Genomic DNA, 22211 nt, shown 5'->3' with positions numbered 1-22211 from the left:
GTTAATTTGTCTATTATTTATTTCAGTTATCGAAATAACGTGTTAATGTTTAGTGACTGGCATAATTGTGAAACATGTTGCGTGGCAACTGCTGTTCATCATTTAAGACATGGTTTACTTTCGTGTAAGATGTTTGAAGTATAAAGACTGTGGGCTACACATCAATGACATCCAAAGAGAAAAATATCTGATAAGTCGTTTTATATCAGAGACAAAATCGTGAGATAGTCTGCCTGATACATAAACCACACATCTGCCAGGATGACGGGCGCATTCTCATTCATTGCAGGTGAGATACATGTACCAGTTGTACGAGAGATACCTACCAGATGACAACAAGTAGGTTTTGCCTTTCTTTGCCATTTGTTTTTTGGCACGTAGTATTGGTAGTGCTTTATAGTATTCATTATATGTTATGTTTCAAAAGATGTTATGAATATCATAATGCGCGAGCATCACACGTGTTAACTGTCTCGGTTTGTTTTGTTTCCCGTCTTCACAACAGAATGGCGATATTTTGATGAAATCTATCACAGATAAACTTGAATAGTTATCAATAGAAAAACTACCTATAACACACTTCAAAAACAGTTAATGATCATACCGTCGATAGTCATAAAAATGTCACCGGCATTAGTTGCAATATACTTAAACATTTTTATCGAATAACGTAGAAATTCAATTCGTCTGTTATATTATATATATAATTAGTTTTCCTGCGATGTGATAGTGCATTAACCATTGATTATAATACTTGCGTCATTTTATTGAAATTTACCCCTTGATTCAGTTTTGTTTGGAGGATTACAAACAGACCTCTAATATCTGTTCCGGTTTGATATTTCATATGCTTTTTCTTTTGTTTTAGATAGGTGTTATAAATTTGCGTATCTGGAACAAGATAAATTCAACCGAATCAACAATGCACCTCATAGTAAAAATCGTAAAGAGACAATTGCAAATCGAAGTCAATAATTACAGGGCAATAACTATAAAACCCAATTAAAATTCCTTGATGTTTTGTGTATTACGTTAGATATGCCTTTGAAATGTAATGCATTTCTCACTTCTTATCTTCACAGTCACACTGGTAATGATTAGAATATGTAAGTATTAATCATCAACAAACACGTATGTTATCACTATTAGCGATTCCAGTATGTTGCACAGTTACCTTTAAATGAATCACAAAGCTCTGGTTACATAAACATCACTGTAAACATGTATGTTATCTTTTACAGCTTTCCCAGAATGATGCATATTCTATTTTATGCCATTGCTGTGTTGCCATCAAATATGACCAACATTGCTTAATGATAGAAGCAGAAAGATGAGAATATGTATGTATGAAGATATATCAGAAGGTGACTATGACAGCCGATGGGACGGTGATCGCTTATCTCCACCTGCTTACCTTTCTCCTATATCACGTCTACGTCGTTACAGGTAAATTACATAGGTAACTTACTATAAGGTAACACCGTACTGTATTACTTACGTTATTTGGATGTTGCAAAATATAAATTCAAAAAGAAGCATTGTGAAAGTTGTTCTTTAACGTCACGTCATGCAGTTTGATACAACAGGTATATTATTTCCCCAATCCTGCACGATTGGTTGGAACGTTAAGAGGAACAGACCGAAATGTAATCTAATAAGTTACTGAAGTTAATCTTTTACTCTAAATAAATCATTAGTACGAAAAACAATAAGTGGATGCTGAGAGCTAAACAAAGTAAATTCGATGACACTTCAAATCTACCTTGTAAAGATATTGTAATACTACCCACTACAGTTAATAAGAAAATTGTATACTAACACAACGACTTACTCAAAGAGCTAGACAGATAATACTAAATAGAGCTGCTGTGTGTCCTAGGTTCCCCGCCAGGGGCCCCTGAGGCTGTCAGTGTGAAGTCAGTAAGGGCTAATTTCTTGGTCCAGTGGCGCCCTCCAACGAAGACCTACGGTCCTATATTACACTACCAAGTAGTGTATGACGTACTTCCGGACATACATAATGTCACCATGACAACTAATCGACAAACTTTTGTTCTTATTCGTGAGTATATTATCTACACTGCATACCTTTTCAAGGTAAGGTTTTATGTGTGTTAGAGTATTGCTAGTCCAGGAAGAATTTGGTCTAAGTATGATGAACACGTACAATTGTAAATTAAAAACTAAAATCGGTGTAGAATAAATCTTAAAGTTATTTTTATTATTTACACATACATTTGATGTTTTTTGGCACGAACTATAATTTTGAAATTTCACATTTTTATTTTTTTTATTTTATTACAGTTTTATTACAAATAAGGAAAATTTATAGAGGTTTAGCATGGTATCGAATCGTATTTTTATTTGACGAAAATAATGAAATAAAAAAATAAAGCACCGGTTTTCAAATAAAGATATTTCGAAATATTACTTTGAACTTTTAAACTGGCTGGTAATTTCCAGGTGAGCTATGCAGATCCGTATTCCACTTTTGTATTTCCCAGCTGTAGCAGAACACCCTGGCAGACTTTACCGCATTACAGTACTTGCCGAGAATTCTGAAGGCCTGAGTGTGCCATCACGGCCTAGATACATACGTGTAATTCATGGTAAGTCACATCATATATGTAACTAATGGCATATCACATGGTATGTTATTTATGGTATGTCACATGATATGTTACTAATGGCATGTTACATGAGATGTTACCTTATATGGCACATACTTTATGACTGTTTTCACGTTTTTATGACAAATACATATTAACGAAGCGTTGAATTCGCTTCAGTGGCTCGGTAAAACTAGTAGTGGTATGGTTCATGGTATTGTAGTGTTTAGTTGAAGTTTTTAGATGTAGTTCTTGACAATGTGATTGTTTTTCATGGTTAAATGCCTATTTCGATAGTGAATACATTGTAACACCGTTCAATTACTGATACATTGATGTCGATGACCGTTTTTGGATTTATATAGCAGTAGTCTCACGTAAATGGGAAATCGTGAACTATGATGTTCTAACATAAAATAACATCTTCCTATTAGATTGCTTGTATGTTTATTGGTGATTTAGATTTGACAATGCGTAAAGTTAAGATAATGATAGATTTTGTTTTTTAAATAAATTCACTTTTGCTGATGTTTAAACGGAAAACAACAACAAATAAACAAACGATATCAAGGATGTCAGACAAACATTTATCTGCTATAATTCTTAACAGTTATTCTTTATTGAATATTTAAATTCTGTTAAATGTGTCATTGTGTTTCCAACCTTTTAAATCAATTTGTGTCTATATATGTCAAACGCGAACAAAAATTGTTCTATATCAATAAGGCTGAGCAATGCACGAATTGTATCAGTATAATAAGATGTATGATTTTTGAAAGCATTAATCGTGGAATCTATGCTATGCTTTAACCAGGTTGTAGTGGAAATCAATACATTCTACCAGAAAGCTCTATCACAGTGACGTCACCATTCTATCCAACAAGGGTGGAGCCTTACTCCATGTGCAACTGGAACATATCAACAAACTCTTCATACGTACTTAGTTTTGTAATGGACGATCTTGACTTTAGAGACGAAAGTTGTACGAATAGTTACATCAGGCTAAGTGACACGAAAGAGGAATATAACAACATGTGTTATGCGAGCAGTACTCAGTTTCTTTCTAAAGGAAATTGGACGAAGTTGACGCTACACACCGGAAGTGACAGAACTGGAAGAGGATTCAGGATCACGGTACGATCTATAGGTAAGTTTTGGAATGTATTAATATTTAGAGCTTGTCCATGCATCTTTGATTGAACGAGACTTAACATATTTTTGAGTAAAATTTGGCACCAAACGTTAGAAGGTCTTAGTTTGCCCATGCTCAAACTTACCTCTTCCCTGAATTTGATGTAAACGCGACAAAAACATATGTAAGCAATGAACTGTTTAGATGTGGCAGACCAGTTGTTCGGCCACATCTATGCAGTTTATTGTTTATATCTATATTTTCGTAATGAGAATTCGCAAAAAATATTTTTTGTGTTTTCCAACTTTCAAATTTCCCGCTTATTACCGTAAGGTCAGGTCAATATCTAGAACGGCACAAAAATAACAGCTGACGTCACGCGCTATTTCCCATACAAAATTGAAAAGACTTAAAACGCAACTTTCGTAAATAATTCATATGTTATTAATTTATATATATCCTATTCTCAATTCATAAAATAGTAACAAATAACATTTTGTAAGTAACTATTCAAGTGTCCTAAAACATTTTCCGATTTTATTACGACCTATATCCGGCGCACGCACTCAACGGAAACCCGCAGGAATCAGGTCCGAGTTATATTTGCAGTCAGGCATATTGTTGATGTTGACCGTGCAACCGGAGACGGTTGAATTGGTGAAAAATCCAGGCGTAAAACTGTTTGTTGATCTCACAGACACTTGAGACAGGCATCTGGTGTTCGGGATCAAAGCAGAAGATATCGATTAGTTCGGTAGTGGCACTATTAAGTCACTCGGATGTGCACATACCAACTTCAGTTATTGTCTCATAACATGAAGCTGCTGTTGGCAGTACTTTAGTAGTAATATAGAAGGGCTTTGCCACACCAAATGTAAATATGTACGAATACATTTTATTTTAGTTTAAATTATAGTAAATAAAAGTTATGTCTTTTCTTTGAAGTGCCCGTTCCTGAAAATCTCTCGAATGTCAAGGTCGTTGCCGTCAAAAGGGTAATTAAGGTGAGCTGGGAGCCCCCTACCGACTATAACACGGATCACATAACCGCCTATAGAGTGCGCTACTCGGTCCTCGCATCTACGAACACACTAGCTGTCACGTTACCAGCTTCCAGGCGAAGTTTTGTCATTAACACTAGAGGTCATGAAGGTCAATTGTATGTGGTAAAGGTCAGTGTGATGCACAAATTCCAGGAAGGTGCGACATCCTCCCCTTCCTACGTTCGAGCAGGTTAGTCACTGTTTCCGAAAAATTAGGGAATTTATTATACACTTGTATGTACTGTGGTGAGGCGAATTTGAGGAAACTAACGCTACTTAGCCATGATTATGTTAGCAATGTACATGTTATCATGAACAGCAATTTTGTATTAATAAGGCGATCTTATTATAATATAATTATTTATTCTCCGAACATATCTGTCCAGGGACTACTGAATCTATGGGTATTCCTTTTATAAATATTGATATTACTGTACATCTCTGCGCGTAATTTCAATTATAGAAAAACTTTGCTAAGATTGATTGTCTCATTTAAAAGAATCACGTATTTACTGTTTATGCAGTGAAATAGTGACCATAGTTGCTTTATTAATGATCTTGGTCGGGTGGCGATTCTGAACGTCTTGACCACATTTTTCCTTAACCTCTCTCAAGTGATAAATACATTATCGATATATAATAATATCTGCAATTCCACTGATTTGTTCAACTGGATCGTATTTTATAAACAGCATTTGAAGGGAAAAAAACAGTAGTGGTTGCATTAAAATGAACTTTTTGCTTTCTATTTCCAGCGTGCTCAACACATATAGTGTTGGGACCTAACGAAAGAATTAATATAACATCTCCGGGATATCCAGGAAACTACTCTCCTCTCGTATTATGTAATTGGCGGATAATTTCTGGTTCCGGTGGCCCATTTTACTTCCGGACGATAGCGATGGACGTTGCAGAGAGTTTATTCTGTAACAGTGACTATGTGTCCCTGTCAGGACGGGACAACAACCGGCGATGTGGTGAAATTTCCACCCCGGAACAATTTACCCGGGTGTCGGGGGAGTTAAATGTGACTTTTGTGACTGATGATCTACACCAAGCTAAAGGATTTATAATAGAAGTGAAGTCAGGTAACTGGATTATCAGTCTGTTGTACAATAGGTTCCCATAATGCCATATTCACTCATATCACATTTTTTTGTTTTGTACAGTAAAACTTCATTATGCAGCTACCCATTTCACATCTTTAAAGTAGTCTCTTAGAAAAGTTTGGCTCTAATTACAGGTTCAGTTCACTACAAAATCCTTACATTGGGGAACATTCAAAGTTGTATCCTCACAAATAGGGTCACTTAAAAGAGGCGGCCACATTAGCAGGTTTCATTCTATGAATCATGACCTGCGTTAAGTGTTATGGTTGTTCAAAAATGCCCTGCGCAGATTTCAAATTAGTTAAAAAGTTAGTTTTTTTATTAATATTGTTTATGTATGTCGTTAACTATGAAATTCTGTCACATCTTTAAACGAATTAATGCAGTCCGTATCATTATTTACAAGCGAAACATTTGTTTCAGTATGTGCTAATGTTGCAATGAATCTACAGAAATAGTTTTTTTATGTAAATATGTACGTTTGAACCTTACGGTTTACATATCGTTCACTCTTAACTGGAACCAATACATATTACATTGTACCTACCTTCCTTTTTTAGTTCACATGTCGATGTTAAGCTTATACAGTCTTCATGTTTAAAAATATATTTTATTCAGAAATAGAAACAACACTATCACAACAGACGATTACATCCACCAACACAACAAAAATCACAGACGTCAGTTCGTCGTCCCTGACTAAATCATCTGTGAACACAACAGATCCAACTGGAGAGACCTACTTCAGTGAACAGTATTTAACAACACCTGTTACAGCCTACAATGTTAGATCAAGTTCTTATTTATCAACAATCGTTCATTTGAAAGGCGATATATCCTCCTTCGTTCCCACAACAAACACCGATACCCAATCGTCAACGTCGTTGTATTTATCTTCTGCTACCGTGATATCATCAGAAATGTCTTCAGTATCTTACGAATCGTCTTCTGTATCATCTATTAACGAGCCGTTATCATCTTATTCGACAACAACATTTGTCGCTACAATAACGGAGGAAACCCAACTGAGAGCCAGTTTAAGTTCGTCGAACCGAGATGTTCCAGACACAACAGAAAATATATTTACTAATTTGGTAGTGAAATCGTCACTGGGAACAGACTTGCCTTCGTCGACATCACCAAGTACCATTCAAACCACTGATGCGAAAACGTCGGTGGTTTTTAACGATACTTATACAACTTCATCTGTCCAGGACTTGAAATCTCACTCGTTCCCGGAAACACTTCCCTCCTTACAACCAACCAGTGTCAGTGTTTGTAATGTTACTACGAAAAATTCAAGTAAGTAAACTTAATGAATATATTTACCTCCATGTTACTCTTGTTGTTCTATGAAAACTAAGTTTGCTACACAACATACACAATATACTTAATACATTAATTTGTTAAGCATTTAACTAGGTTATTTCTTGATTGTTTTTGCCGTAAGTAAATATGGCCGAACAAATGATATGTAATCAAATGCGATAACCATATCTATATGTGTATTACAACAATGATGATGCCACTCTCAATATTTGCCTCTCGTGCAAAAAATGTCCAATTATGTTTTGTTTATTTGTAACATTTGTGTCCTTTAATTGTTTTAGTTGTTTGCTTTGTATTATTTTAAGAAATTAGAATGTGTTTTGTTAACATTTTTAATAAATAGATTACAACGTGACATATGATGTGTGTATCAAGATGTTACTCCACAGCCGTGAACAGTCTACAAAGCGAGGCAACGGAAAGCAACGCCTTGAACAAAGCCTACATGCAAAGGTAAACAAACATATATTTATACGATTGGTTTGTTTTAATTCGAGAGCCTGCGATGAAAAATACATCTCAAAGTTTTAAATGCTATGTTATTGACATCTACCATGATACAGTAAACATTAAAAAGCATTGTTATTTATGAAAATTGATATAATTAGAATTGCTATTTATCTCACTTTTTCAGCTTACCGGTATCTTTAACACTACCATGCTGTTTACTGGTATTACAATGTCAAAGTTTGGGTAGGTTGTGTTTGTTATTTTGGTGTACAATCTTTGCAATATATATTTAACCCGACTGTTATCTTTTAATACTAGTATGCAAAATCACTACTGTGTATCCTTAACGACGAATAAACAGAAAAAAATCATAATATACTAAATGATTAACATTAGACCAACATATCTGTAACATAACGATCAAAAGGGTATTTCAACCATGAGCCAATCTACGGTGTAACTAATCAATATTAATAAATGCAGAATCCCTTACAGAACATCAAATATTTTCATAAGAGAAAAACGACATTACCTTAACATACACCAAGCAACAACAAACAGCAGCTTTTAGTAGCTGCCACTACATAAAACATTTCATTATTTCTTATATAATTTTTTGTTAAAAGAGAAATGTTGACCAATTTTGTGATTTTTATACAGAACGTTAAAACCGGGAAACAGTCTGGTTCCTGTCTCTGTTGTGGTCAGCTTCAATCTCTGCGGTCTGGTATCAGCCAAGATCTGTGAGCCATCATTCCGCTTGGTTAAGCACATCAACGACACCAGTCTGGACCAACTGACGTCTCATCCGGCCATCACCGACCGCTGGGAAGTAGATCCTGTTTATCTCAAAATGTTCAGATCGACTGCCATTTTTGGTGAGTTTTATCGCTACCTTTTCTCAAATAACGTTATCGAAGTCCTTCGATTTTCACTTTCAAATATATCAACGATTTGCTGTCTTTCAATAGCAAGACATGTATTAAGCACGTCGATTATGCATGCCCTCCTGAAATGAAGGGAGATACATATTTTTCATCTTTAGCTCCTCCCNTTACTATTTATAGAAAACCAAGAAATCGATTACGTGTGTGTTCCACCACTGCGTCAAGTATGTGGAGACTACAGTCCATGTGAAGATAGCATGACCATCTCTACAGGATCTTTGGAACAGTCACGTGGTGCCAAAATGTCATTTCCGACGTCATTAGTCGTAGCCGTTGTTGGGATATTGTTCGTTCTTGTGTCGTCTTGTGCGGTCATGCTGAGGTACCGCAAATATAAAATAGATGGTCGGAAGATCCATGCCACGGTTTGTATAACCTTGACGCCACCAACTGATTTAGATTTGACTAGAGATAGTGGAAATATTTGTAGATCATATAAAGACTGCTCTTTAATCAAGAAGGGAAGATATTTCAACTTATTAGGGTTTAATAATTCAAATAATTTCTTTGCCAATTAGCATCATTGTACAAAGTCAACGGTTAACCCCTTTTCAGGGCAGAAAACAGGGGCGTTATTTTCAAAAAGAGTTAGGGATCTTACTCTTATTTGCTTTAACGGATCCCTGGGCCAAGATAGCACAACCCTGTATGGTTATAGAGTTTGAATCTGAAAGTCGTAGAAGGTATGACTCAATACTTATTATATTCCTTCAATATAAGGAAAGGAATGTTAATTCAGTTTCGGTGTTATTGATACCCAGATCAATGGAACTCAACATTCTGTAGCAAATTGTGTTAGCACCAACACACAGAGGGTGAGGACCAAAGTGAGAATTAGGGGTAATATCTGTAAAAGACCTCATTTTCCATAAAATAATCACTAGAATCATTTAGATGCAAGTAGGGTAGAAAGAAATCAAAGAAAAACTAGTTTTAAGCATCTCTTTACAAACTATAGGGTTTTTAAAATGAAGATATTCACTGGTTAACGACCCCTATTCCACTGCCCAAAACTGAGACTAGAGTTTGAGAAAAGACATTTCCGGCATGACTATCTTTGATGAAACAATTCGAGAAGACACCAGCCCTTGTGGGACTGTTATGACAAATAAACGAAGATAAAATACACCAGAAAAAAATGCAAACAGGAGATAATAAAACCGTGCACCTCCAGATCATTATACTGTCTCCCTCTCCCACTGAGTTATGTTGGCAAAGGAAGTAGTCAGGCCCAGTCGTGTTGCAGTTAGACCATACTAAATAACGGGGAGATTACTTCATGTACGAAAAATTACAGTGGAATCTGTAGTGTTTTTGCCAGCAGTTTGGCAGATCTTTAAATAGATATCATTAACCTTAACATACCTACATGGGTGCTTATCTAATAATTTCATTTATTAATTTACAGCCTATACAAGTCCATGATATCATATCACAAGATCAAGACGCTCGAAGAGGAAACATTAACTTTCATCGTTTTTCTCATTACTTCCCCAACAAATCTCCCTTTCTGCGGACAGGCTCATTTCCCTCTAAAACAACTCTACAGAGAAGTGAGGTTTGTATTTCCTCTAAAAGACAGTGGGTCGTGCGTTGATCATTTACGTTTTGAGATTTTAAATTGATTGTTCTTGCTGTCTGTTTCTACAATGAATACATGAAGGCGAGAGTGTGTAACCATTGTGTCATTTTAACTATTTGAATGCCTTCAAATTGATTGTTAATAATTGGACCAGTGTTATCTACTGTAAGCTTACACACATGTTTTTAGGTCACACATTATAACGGTAAATCATATTGTCATAATGTATGACCTGTAATATTAACTCTTTGTTTTTGGTGGTGTCTCACTAACAACAGTAATTGTTTATGTGTTTTACGAAATCAACAAACAGCTGATGGCTACGAGTTGATACCTTCAGATGTTACACATACAAATTGTAAATATACAAAACTTCAGACACCAATTTCGGTAACTTTTATATGTATTGGAAGCGAAGAAAGAAACACAGCAGAAAAAGTTATGTAGTATGTTCCCTAGCCACGTTTTGTGTAATATCTATATGATTGTTTTTTAACTTGAAGATTTTATTTTGCATGAGATATAATCTTCAGGAAGAGTTCCACTCCCCAAGGAGCTTTTTATTACTTATATTATTCATAAGAGTAATTAGAGTAATTTCTATTGTCAAGGTATTCATCCTCCTGGCTGTGCAAGTACATTTTCTAGAGTATTCATCAGTAATATGCATAATAAATATAATCAGTATAATATTCTTGAACTTGACAGTTAAAGTTTTAAATTGTCGAGTATTTACCATCAGAATTTAGACGCCCACACATATATTACAGATCGAGGATGACATCAAATGCGATGTTAATAAACTCGCCTGGTTCATTGAGGATATCGTTACGCTGGAGAAGAGGTTACGGAGGAAACGAAATGTAAGACGAAGCAACAGTTTCTGAGGAAATAAATCTGACGATGTCTCCAATTTGAATCTCACGTAAAGGACAAACATGACTAAGACTTGACCTGAATAAGCACTTGACCTGAATAAGCTGAGAGGATGTCGCCGGTGAAGCAGAAGAGGCGTACCCTTCCGGAACATCTGGATTGTTTCTACCGTTTTTCAAATATGTTCTTATACATGTTGCATTCGTTTTGTCAATTTGGAGTTTTTGTACACTCTACACGACTAAAGAAACGTGTATACCTTGTTCATCTAGTTCTGTCTTTACTGAATTGGTTGTGCACGCCACCAAAGAAAAAATGAATATAACATACACAAAATCTCTCTTCAAACTATAATTAACAATTGACTTTTTTGTGTTATAATGCTCCCTTTATTGATTTTCTGCTTACATCATTGGAACGCAATATCCATATAAGTCCTAATGTACACATCCGCGCATGCACAGAATGCTGTCCACGTTGCACGTATCGGAACAGATCACCCGAACCTTGGCATCTACTGGCTCAACAAATACAGGCTTACATAACTGCTTGCATGCAATGGCTGCGTCTTCGCACGCGCAGTAGCACGACGCTCCCTGGTACCAAGTGCTGCAAGACAACACCGTGGTCGTCATGGCAATGAGTAGGAATGCAACTATCAGCTTCATCTAGAAAAAAAAGATGCTGTATTTAGAATCATTACAATATTGTATTTTTGAAAACGTCCTACACATAATTCCTAATGGAACCATACGAAAGCATGCAAACAACATGGTACTACCTTGTTGTCAATAAACAAAAACAATATAACCTACATGTACTCATATGAATTCAATATTATATAGTTAAAGGATCATCTGATATCTTTTCCTTGATCCACACATTTTATTTGGAATAAGTGACATTCTCATTTCATATTTATATTGATTCAGTTTAGCATCTGTAACCTTAACAAATTTGCCTGTTAAATCCTGTCTTCGACTCCGAAATACACAATGGAACATCACATGTAAATCGACAAACGATGTACGGTTGGTGCAACACGTGTCTGGTGATGGAAAATGTCACGTTGACTAATAAGCGGTCTAAATTATATATATTCACGAGTATTTTCATATATTGGAAGAGTTACTTAAACCTAACAAGTGAAAGATTTCCGTATTTTATGTACAAAAAGGATTTTAACAAATATGACGCAATACTATCTATATAAGGGAAATGAGAAAAAAACAGTAGTTATTCACAATTCAAAAAAAAAAAACATCTAATCATATTGATGCCATATATTGTTTTTCTAATGAACGGAATTATGAATTAAATAAATGTTATGTACTAAACACTTACCTTTAAAGGAATAGCGGTCCGTTTGGTATGCGTGTTCGCGTAAGTGAAGAGCAAAGATAAATGACGCACAAACACACTCGTTTGACATACGTATTTTTTTCTGCGTAACCGGCACGATTCTACAAGGGTTATCTATCCACTCACACTGCACTGACACCAAAACAAATAGGGAAATAGTCTTATGCATTCAGTTTCTCGAATATTTTTTTTCTGTTTTTCGATGATTGTAAAACGTCTGCAATTATTTTTACTTATTGTGTTAATAAAGTGTATCTATCATCATAAGCTTAGGTTCAATATCTCTATTAGTTAATGAAATTGTACCAGTAATGTAAACAAACGTTATGCTTGATTTACAGTTTTGTTTTGCCTACGATAATATGCACGACATGACATTTTTACGAATGCCTGCATGTATTCCATCCCAAAACTTTATCGTAAATGAAAGGTAATATCAATACCCAACCCATTCTAGCATTTTTCGCGTATCATCGACACATTCTTCCTAGGTCTGTCGTATGCAACGGATTTGATAGAAATGTTCATTTTATCTCGTGGTTAGTGTGAAAGTAAATACAGTAGATCGGAAATGTTTAGCTACAGTTTTACTTACGCCTTTTTTTATCTAAATCATAAAAGCTAATTTATCACTAACATTAGTAAACGACATTATAAGCATAGTTCTTTGTCAACCAGTCTCAACGTGACCGGTTTTTGCTTCTTAAAAAACGACAATTGGGAAGGCTTACAACTGCACTGTACGATACGCTGGACAATTGCGATTTTGCGATCATGATCATTCCCTTTCCTGATAGTAACAGTTGTGTTCAAGAGTTTACTTCGAATATCATGACGTTCGTGACTGCTGATGTACAATATTACAAAACAGGTTGTCCAACGATGCAGATTGATGAAGACTATGGTGAAGTTGTATTATCATTGCCATTATCTCATTGGGATATATGCTACTTTTTGTGTGGTATGGATGTCGATGTTTCAGTTATGCTCAATAATGTACCATATTTTTTTTTATTTCCACTTCAACAGTTCTTGCCAGTATGACGTTATATCATTCCAACTTGATATATATTCACACGTAAGGGAGATGAGGCAAACAACGCTTACACTCCCGAAACACCTGGTCTTATTTCGTTGTCCTTTTCTAGGGTATCCATGCAACTCTTTCCATTGTTCATAAGTTATTCTTGTTTCATCTATTTAAAGTTCGAATAACGGTTTTCGTTTTGGTAATCTGTTGTTTTTTAATCGCTTTGATATACCTGTATCAAAGTTATTCCTTAACAACAAGAATAATTAGGTTAATTGTTAATTACGTACATAGTGATAACTGCAGGTCGTCCGCACCTAATGTTTGGTTTGAAACAACTCCTTTTTTTGTCAATATCTTCAGTCGCAACGTCACGGAGAAAACAATGTCTGTAAATCTCACAGATACCACGTGTGGTGAAGTAAACGCTTTTTGGAGACATGGTTTATCCTCCAGCTTCTTCTTAGGTTAAGAGTGTGTTTTCTTGTGTTTGATGTATTCGGAGTTGTCTTTTAAACAGTGTGGTACCATTTTCTATATCCTACTTCCCATTGTTTGCTTATAATTTAACATTGAACGTCCCAGCGTTTGCTGCTGAAATTATGTCCCTACGCGACGAATTCTGTCGAGTGAATTACATTTCTTCCTGGCAGATGGCTAGGGTTTAATCCCCAAAGTGGTCTTATAATGGACTTTGAGAACGCGTTTTCCCGGTCCACGCATTTTCAATAATACAGGTGGTGTGAAAACTGGTAGTTGGTGCAATTGTCTGTGATGTATCTTTCAAGTGAGCAATGCACTATTAAAAATACTATACAAATATGCTGTATTTCCATCACACATGCATGTGGGGTTGTTTAGCCAAGTGCCATAGGACCAGTATTTAACAATGGAATAAATAAGGAGCGCGTGACCTAACTCTCCGATGAAAACCTAAGTTGTAGGATCTACAGTTTTGACATCGATATCAGTATAAGATTCAATTAAAAAATATAGAAGAACTTTAGATCATTTGTTATGAAATGAGAAGGGATAACCATATGTAATTTTTAAAATAGAATTCTTAAATCTCTTGATCTTCTCTACGGTCTCCCTGAGTTCACATGAAAAATGTATGATATGTTTTGTTCACTAGATAACGCGGCAGTCATGCGATGAATAGAAGTACCAATCACCTACGTCACAAACAGCTTATTAAAATTTGAAATATTAACCTGGTGTACGTGTTGCATTTAAATGATATATATCATTATTCAGAATTTCCACGAACGCACGTGGAGGTATTAACTAGGTGGCTTAGGGCTAAAGCTAGGGTATGATGAGGCAGTTCCTGTTAAATCCCTAAATTATTTTCATTGATATATGGTAAGAATTTCGTATAATTTTACTGAAAGCAAGTAATATTTGCCTTTACTCTGTAGTTTCTAGGGCATTGCGTGATATCTTGTTATTTTCACCATGTTTCCCGACGAAGGACGAAAGTTCACAAATGAAATTTAAAGCATGAAACTGATTTTATGTCATTTGTCAGTTACGTTAGCGATTATTTTCCTGTTAAACATTTCGATAAACGACAGCAGCTTAAAGAAAACGGATCCTTATTACACAATATAAAACCTGAAAAAATAATAAACAGGTTATTAATCAACACGATATTTTATTGATAGTATCAGTTTACTTGTTTAACAATTTGTAAACGTGTTCGTATGCATTGACCCAGTGCAGCACCACACTTGTTTAGTATTAGAAATGGTACTGTGTACATGCCTTAACAACATGTGTACTACGACAAACATTTGCGCATACATCGTAGGCTGTCCATATTGCAGTAGTCGGAACACACATTCCGAAAGACGACGTCTTGTGGATCACCGAGGTGAGGGTTACAGTTTTGTTTACACGCAATGGCGGTGTCCTCGCATGCGCAATAGCATGCTGCCCCCTGGTACCAGTCGCTGCATGACAATGCTGTAGTTGCCATGGCGAAGAGCAGAAACGACACTATTAGCTTCATCTGAAATGTTCATTATATATATTTTTTAATATTTGTGCATTCTAGAAAGAGCATGTACAAATTATCTTTTTTTCTTCTACTTAAATATACTTTAGAAAAAAGACATATTTTAACGGCCAATTACAACAGTGGAACTAGACTTTATATACAATTTGGAATTCGCTGAAATATAACACTAAAAATAGAGCGGTATTCATCAGGATTGTCCTGAAAACGATATGCCAGATGGTATACGTCATCATTTCTTTTCCATATAGAGGTGAACTCTTGTGAACGCAATACTTACATGTACAGGTCTTTGTTTTTGTTATTTTTTATATTTACATTTCTGCTCAAACATGTATATCAGGAGACCATGACCCGTGATCTAAAGAGCCTATTATGCAAATTATATGCATGTAAATTGCGCATTAAAATAAACATGCAGAACAAAAAAAAACTTTGTATTTTTTGCACCTACCTTTTGGTTGTATAGAGGTCTGTTTGCGTTACAGGGATTCTGCTTAGTGTTTGGAGATAAGGTACACTCCTAGTAACATATGGTCTAACTCTCGTCTGATTCACTGACCGATATAACGTTATCTGTTGTCGGAAACACTCATAACGAGCTAACAGAGCCGGATTTACATTCATATCCATTTTGGATTGTACTTTATCTAAATGTGCACATTTTCGTTTGAATAAAATAAATATCATATTGTCAAATGTATGAAATGATAAACTTAGTGTGTAGAGCAAAAGCAGTTTTATTCCTATGACGCATTTATAATACACACACATAAGTTACCTACCAACATATGTCTGTTAACCCGTATCAATGTATTTCAACTGATTACATTATATAAAAGTGTTTTGTAACTTATATCATATAATCGTGTTCAAATGTTTCGATCATTATTCATTTATTATAACTACCATAATTGTTGTACTGAAGGTCTATCTAACACAAAAAGGTGAGGGACGACTCAGTGGAGAGGTTAAGTAGAAAACGAAATCACAGCGACAATTAACGACAAATCACGAAAACTAAAGAAAGATATCAAAAAGAGGTGTTCCGAGAGATCAGCGTATGATGAATCAACTATGATACTCGTCTTAGTGTCCTAATCTGGAAAGCGTATATGCTACTAGTTATACGTACATAAAATAATAATAATAATAATAATATACAGCATTTGATATAGTGCCCTATCTACTAACATAAGCCACTCTAAAGGGCTTTACAGTACACAAATATACAATTAATACAATCAGCATATACATTAATCAATTCAATTTTCAGAAAATCGCAGGAGCTGCCCTATCAGACGCTAACTACTAGTCCTATGCCACCTGGCTAATATCTCCATATGTGTGTATGCATGCGTGTGTGCTGGAGATGTAATGTATTCTGTTTGTAGTGGGACCGTGCTTCCCACGGCATCATTTATAGTGCCACCTCACTTGAATACTACAGCACAGATATAGCAGCATCCATCCCAGACCAATTTATACTCCACCTGGGTTGTTGGAGTTGTGTGGGCAGGAGGAAAACACGTTCTCTGAATATCCATGCTTACGACGACTTTGGGGATCGACCCCCGGCCGTCTGTGTGGAAGGCCTGAGTGTTAACCACTCGACAAATCCGCCCATAATACATGATACATGATGAAATTGTGTTTGCTTTGTTCCGGATTATTGTTAAATGATAATGATATATGTATTTTTTTTAATCTTTCGTTACTGTCTTTATTATCTAATTGAATTATTTCAATTCATAATAAAATTCAAAATATTTTCTGGGATTTAAATATATAAGAAAAATCATGCTAATTTGTTTCTAGTCATATACTTTGGACTAGCATGTGTTTCTGTCAAAGGGGGATCATTTTTATTTTCATTAATTCAGGAATTTTACCTGTGTATGTAATACACTGAATGTCTCTGGTATCAAATAAACATCATTTAAAACAGTTTCTATTTAATTTGAAAGCTGTTGAAGATTGGATTGATTGAGTAATCTGTAAAACTTGTTTATGTAATTAAATCCAGCATGCGGTTGACATACCCTGAAATCCAAGTCATCAGGTCAGAGACAACAGTTCATCAAGTGAAGTGAAAGTAGTAAATATGTGTAGTAGATGAAACACTATGATATTAATGATAAAAATTACAAGCATCGAAGAGACGTCGATAATCTGCATTGATTTCTAAACATTAAAGGGTTGGCTGTTTATTTTGGTATTTGCATGAACTAATTGATGAAATTGAGCCTCGTATAAAATATCAAACTGCTAAGCCGTAAATGTAAATAAGGCTCCAACATCAATCTATGCAAATAACTAGATAATCATTCGATATTCCTCTAGTTTATATGCACTTTATATCTAACTGTACAACCGCTATCGAGTAATATTGTGCTGCATGTTTTAATCATGCACGTGACTTCACATCGTTCTCTTTGAACTGATTAATATGTCGGATGTCGTCGAGCAAGCAGTAGACACTAAGTCTTCCAGTAGAAATGAGATTAATATCTTTGTAATTTTTTTCAATAGTCTCTCTGTGCATTCTTCTTTTGTTCATATTTTCCTTCTAGTTTTGTAGATAGGAGTTCGTTTTACGATTTTTGTTGGCACTTCGGCATTCTCTAGTTTTTCTCATAATGTTCCTAAGCAACACCTGCACTGTTGCAAAGTTGACACACAATTTAACTCCCAATAAGGCGAAATCATTCTACTTTGAAGTTAAATGTTCCAATGAAACGCTTTCAAGAGTGAGTTCATTTCCATTTCTAAAGCAATTTACTACAAACACGAAAAATTACGTTGAGGATAAATAAAGCATAATATTCTCCTGTATGCGGATACATAAGGTTCGGTAGTAATAACATGTATGTTGTTACAAAACTATGTATGTCAAGACTGGCGACTTTCCATGATAACTGAATAAACAGGGGAGGGGGGGGGGAATCCCAATATAACGTTAAACTGCGGGGCTTGGATGATTTAAAACTAAACGACATTCTTTACTGGTGTTGAAGGAAAAAAACAACGCAATGATAAAATGCCATGTAGAGAGAACGAAACAAAAAAGTTCTTCATTTTATGTTATATATACATGATATGTACATAAACGTGTTTGTGATATACGTACATTATATGTTCGTTACAAGAGAACAAATTCGGACAGACAAGCCAAGGTTACAATCTAAATTATGTCTCTTGTATTTTTTTCATTCAATAGTGTTACTTATTACTGAACAAATATCTTTCTTCATTCAATAGTGTTACTAATTACTGAACAAATATCTTTCTTCATTCAATAGTGTTACTTATAACTGAACAAATATATCTCTTCATTCAATAGTGTTACTTATTACTGAACAAATATCTTTCTTCGTTCAATAGTGTTACTAATTACTGATCAAATATCTTTCCTCGTTCAATAGTGTTACTTATTACTGAACAAATATCTTTCTTCATTCAATATTGTTACTTATTACTGAACAAATATCTTTCTTCATTCAATAGTGTAACTTATTACTGAACAAATATCTTTGTTCATTCAATAGTGTTACTTATTACTGAACAAATATCTTTCTTCATTCAATAGTGTTACTAATTACTGAACAAATATCTTTGTTCATTCAATAGTGTTACTTATTATTGAACAAATATCTTTGTTCATTCAATAGTGTTACTAATTACTGAACACATACGCAGTATGAAAGTTTGCATGTTCTCGTATTCAACTTTAGTCATTTGAGGATTCAATTATAACATACAGCACGTGATAAGTTAATTATGTCACATTGATATCAAGCTTATTATATTTACACGTGTGTTACGATCAATATGAAACAACTGCTGTAGAAGCAAACGTAACTCTTCTCTTCTCCTTGATTCTCTCGTAGAAAGGTCATTAAGACCAAATAAATTGCATTACGAGAAACTGTTAATAGAACAATAAAATTCAGGAATATTTACAGAAAATATACATCGGTAACTATATTTACACGTGTGTTAGAATCACTATGAAACTACTGCTGTAGAAACCAAACGGAACTCTATTCTTCTCCTTAATTCTATTACAGAAGGTTAATTAAAACCAAATATATTTCATACAGAGCCACATGCTAATAGTACAATAGACATTGGAGCGTGCATGTTTGAGTTGCATGTAAAACAATTTTACCTTGACCTTTCCAAATATCCACAGTGAAAGTATATATGATATACAAATGTTCCTTGGTTATAACCAAAACATGACCATGAGGATGGTTGTAGTGGTAGATGTTATCCCAAAGTGTAACCAGAAACACATCAAATCTAAACGGTCCGAGTTTAACTGACATCCACCGGTGCTTTCTTCAGTATTTACAGAATATGTCTGTTTTACACTTAGCACAGACAACCATTTAGTTGATCTTCTTTCACTGCGCTTATGTATGTCGTTATTGTTACTGCTGTTTTCATGTGTGGAAGAAATCTGTCGATGCCTTTCGAATGAATTGTCCTCATTTTGAATATTTTGCTGGTTATAAATTATATCTTCTGCTTGTGTCGAAAGAGAGTTGTCAAATGGTTCTGGGCTTAAATTATTGGCAGTTGCTTTATTTTCGCGGTCATTTATCCGCCAAATACAGATCGACTCGACAAGAGCTAATCCACTGAGTCCGAGTTGTACACACAGGTAAATTGATAGATAGGAGATGGTGGTTGATAATTTGGGCATCATGTCATTAAACACTGTCAGAAACACCGTGAATGACAAGAAAACAGATATGCTCAAAGTCATCTTCTCACCCGATCTAGCCGGAAGTAAGAACACAAGCGTGTTCAGGAATGAAAGCAAAACAACCGGAAATAGTGTGTTGATCACAGGATATAAGAAATGTCGCCGGAAATGAATCTCATAGGTTACATAGGAAATCCTGAGGTTTTCATTGTATTCTGGTTGCGTAATTCTACCTATAATCTCCCATTCGCCATTTTTCTCATATCCAATTTCATTTAAACTTCTACCGGTGTCTGCGATCCTCTGTATCCACACAGGAGTCTGCCAAGAGCCAATTTGTACCTGACACGTTTGCTCGTCGAAAGGAAATCGCCTGATATCAATCTGGCAATTGACGCTATATTGGCGTCCCGGGTACCATAGGACGCGTCCGTTTTCTAGGAGAACAGTATGTTGACCGTCACTAATGTGCTGAGGATCATCAATGGAATTAAACAATGCTACATCCGGGTACCATATCTCGCTCCTGGGAAGCTGAAGACTTTTTACTCCGTCACGTAAAATTAAAAATTCATCGATCCAAGTCAGCTCCATGTAATCTCTCGTCGATTTCTCTCAGAGAGGAAAAATGTAATGTAAGATTGACGTCGACCGGTTCCGAGAGATTTTGCCGAGGCTTGATAACCGCTGAATATCCTTGAAACAAATCGGCAATTATTTGCCTCTGAGTCTTCAAACGAATATCTGCACCTCTAATATACATGTTTCCAGTTAACGTCAGTACAACCAAAAGCAGCGCAATCATTTTTGCACAGAAATATTTATTTCTGCTTTTTGTCCAATTCCTCCTACTTCTAATCCCGGAAAAGACACCAGCACATGTCACTTCAAATATTGATTGTACATTTCGTATTGTTTACAACGATTACAACACTAACTATGCTTATGTTTGCTCGTCTATAGATAGACGTCTCTATGAGGCATGATTGTAATCCAGTGTTTTTGTCGATCCTTTTCTCAACATTACCATTAGGTTATTCAAGCAATGACCATGTGTTCCCATTTTAAGAGTTTGTATTTCCTCGTCGGGTCCGCACCGTCGTCATAGTAATATTGACGCAATCCCATGTTATTACCAACAGAGGAAGAGGTGCCAGTAGAAAGCTTTAATCCACCTTGATTACATCAATAAATAGACCACACTGCGTCTATGAGGTAATTTTATCCCATCTGTCCGGGGAATATTTCTTTGTTTATATTTCATTATCATTGTCAATGATTGTGAGGTATTAAATGGCATTTTATGTCTTTAAGTGATGACAGATAATATCGTCGGCGTTCTGATATCACTGCACCTGTATTGGCCTACATACTTTAAACAAGCTTGGGCCATACACCAGTAACATAACTGTATCGCTATCACATTACAATCAGCAAACTAAATTATAAAAACCATCAACTAACAAAGTCTATCACAAGCAAACAATATATTCCAATAGGACGCACAAACAATCCACCAATACAATTACAAAACACTGATATTCATTTCAGGCACGGTTTTTCATTAAATACTAGGCTAAATATAAATAATCTGCCAACGCACTTTATTAATTTTAAACGTTATTCAGGGTTCGCGGCTTATTTCTACAATCCCTCGGACCACTTTAAACTTTGATTTACATTGTTTTGATCTAAATACCATTGCTGAGTCCTTAATGAGCAAAATGGCAATATGGGGTAGATTTGGTAGTGATTAGAGCTTATTTTTATGAATAATATATATTTCACGTGTAAGCTGTATGTTTTGATATTTTCCCAAGTACGTAACACGGGTAAAATATATATAAAAAAAAATGTTAACAGGTAAAACAGAATTTACAAAACAAATAGCAAACAATGAAAGATAAATTTTAAAAATTCAATAATAAGTCTGCAGATAAGAGGTGCTTATTACCTGTATCAGTACCTCGCTTGGACCTGATGGAGAATAGCCGATAAGCTATTGACC

At 35.2% G+C, this 22211-nt stretch overlaps 1 protein-coding gene and 1 long non-coding RNA gene across 2 annotated transcripts; one reads left to right on the top strand and one right to left on the bottom strand.

The window, feature by feature from the left end:
* The first annotated feature begins 261 nt into the window (after positions 1–261).
* On the top strand, positions 262–11745 carry LOC110450196. The gene is made up of 12 exons (XM_021497514.1): positions 262–289; positions 2505–2609; positions 3424–3756; positions 4687–4974; positions 5540–5872; positions 6512–7195; positions 7566–7675; positions 7857–7915; positions 8333–8550; positions 8740–8984; positions 10028–10177; positions 10972–11745. The coding sequence occupies exons 1-12, from the start codon at positions 262–264 to the stop codon at positions 11086–11088; spliced, it is 2670 nt and encodes an 889-aa protein (XP_021353189.1). The 3' UTR covers positions 11089–11745.
* Positions 11746–15109: 3364 nt separating this feature from the next.
* LOC110450197 lies at positions 15110–16051 on the bottom strand. The gene is made up of 2 exons (XR_002462946.1): positions 15944–16051; positions 15110–15483 (listed from the first exon to the last, which is right to left on the bottom strand). It is a non-coding gene; the product is annotated as an uncharacterized LOC110450197 (long non-coding RNA).
* Between the last annotated feature and the right edge of the window lie 6160 nt (positions 16052–22211).

This window comes from Mizuhopecten yessoensis, unplaced genomic scaffold (genome assembly GCF_002113885.1).
Source record: "Mizuhopecten yessoensis strain PY_sf001 unplaced genomic scaffold, ASM211388v2 scaffold5091, whole genome shotgun sequence".
Taxonomy (NCBI): domain Eukaryota; kingdom Metazoa; phylum Mollusca; class Bivalvia; order Pectinida; family Pectinidae; genus Mizuhopecten; species Mizuhopecten yessoensis.
This window is presented reverse-complemented; position numbering and strand designations above follow the sequence as displayed.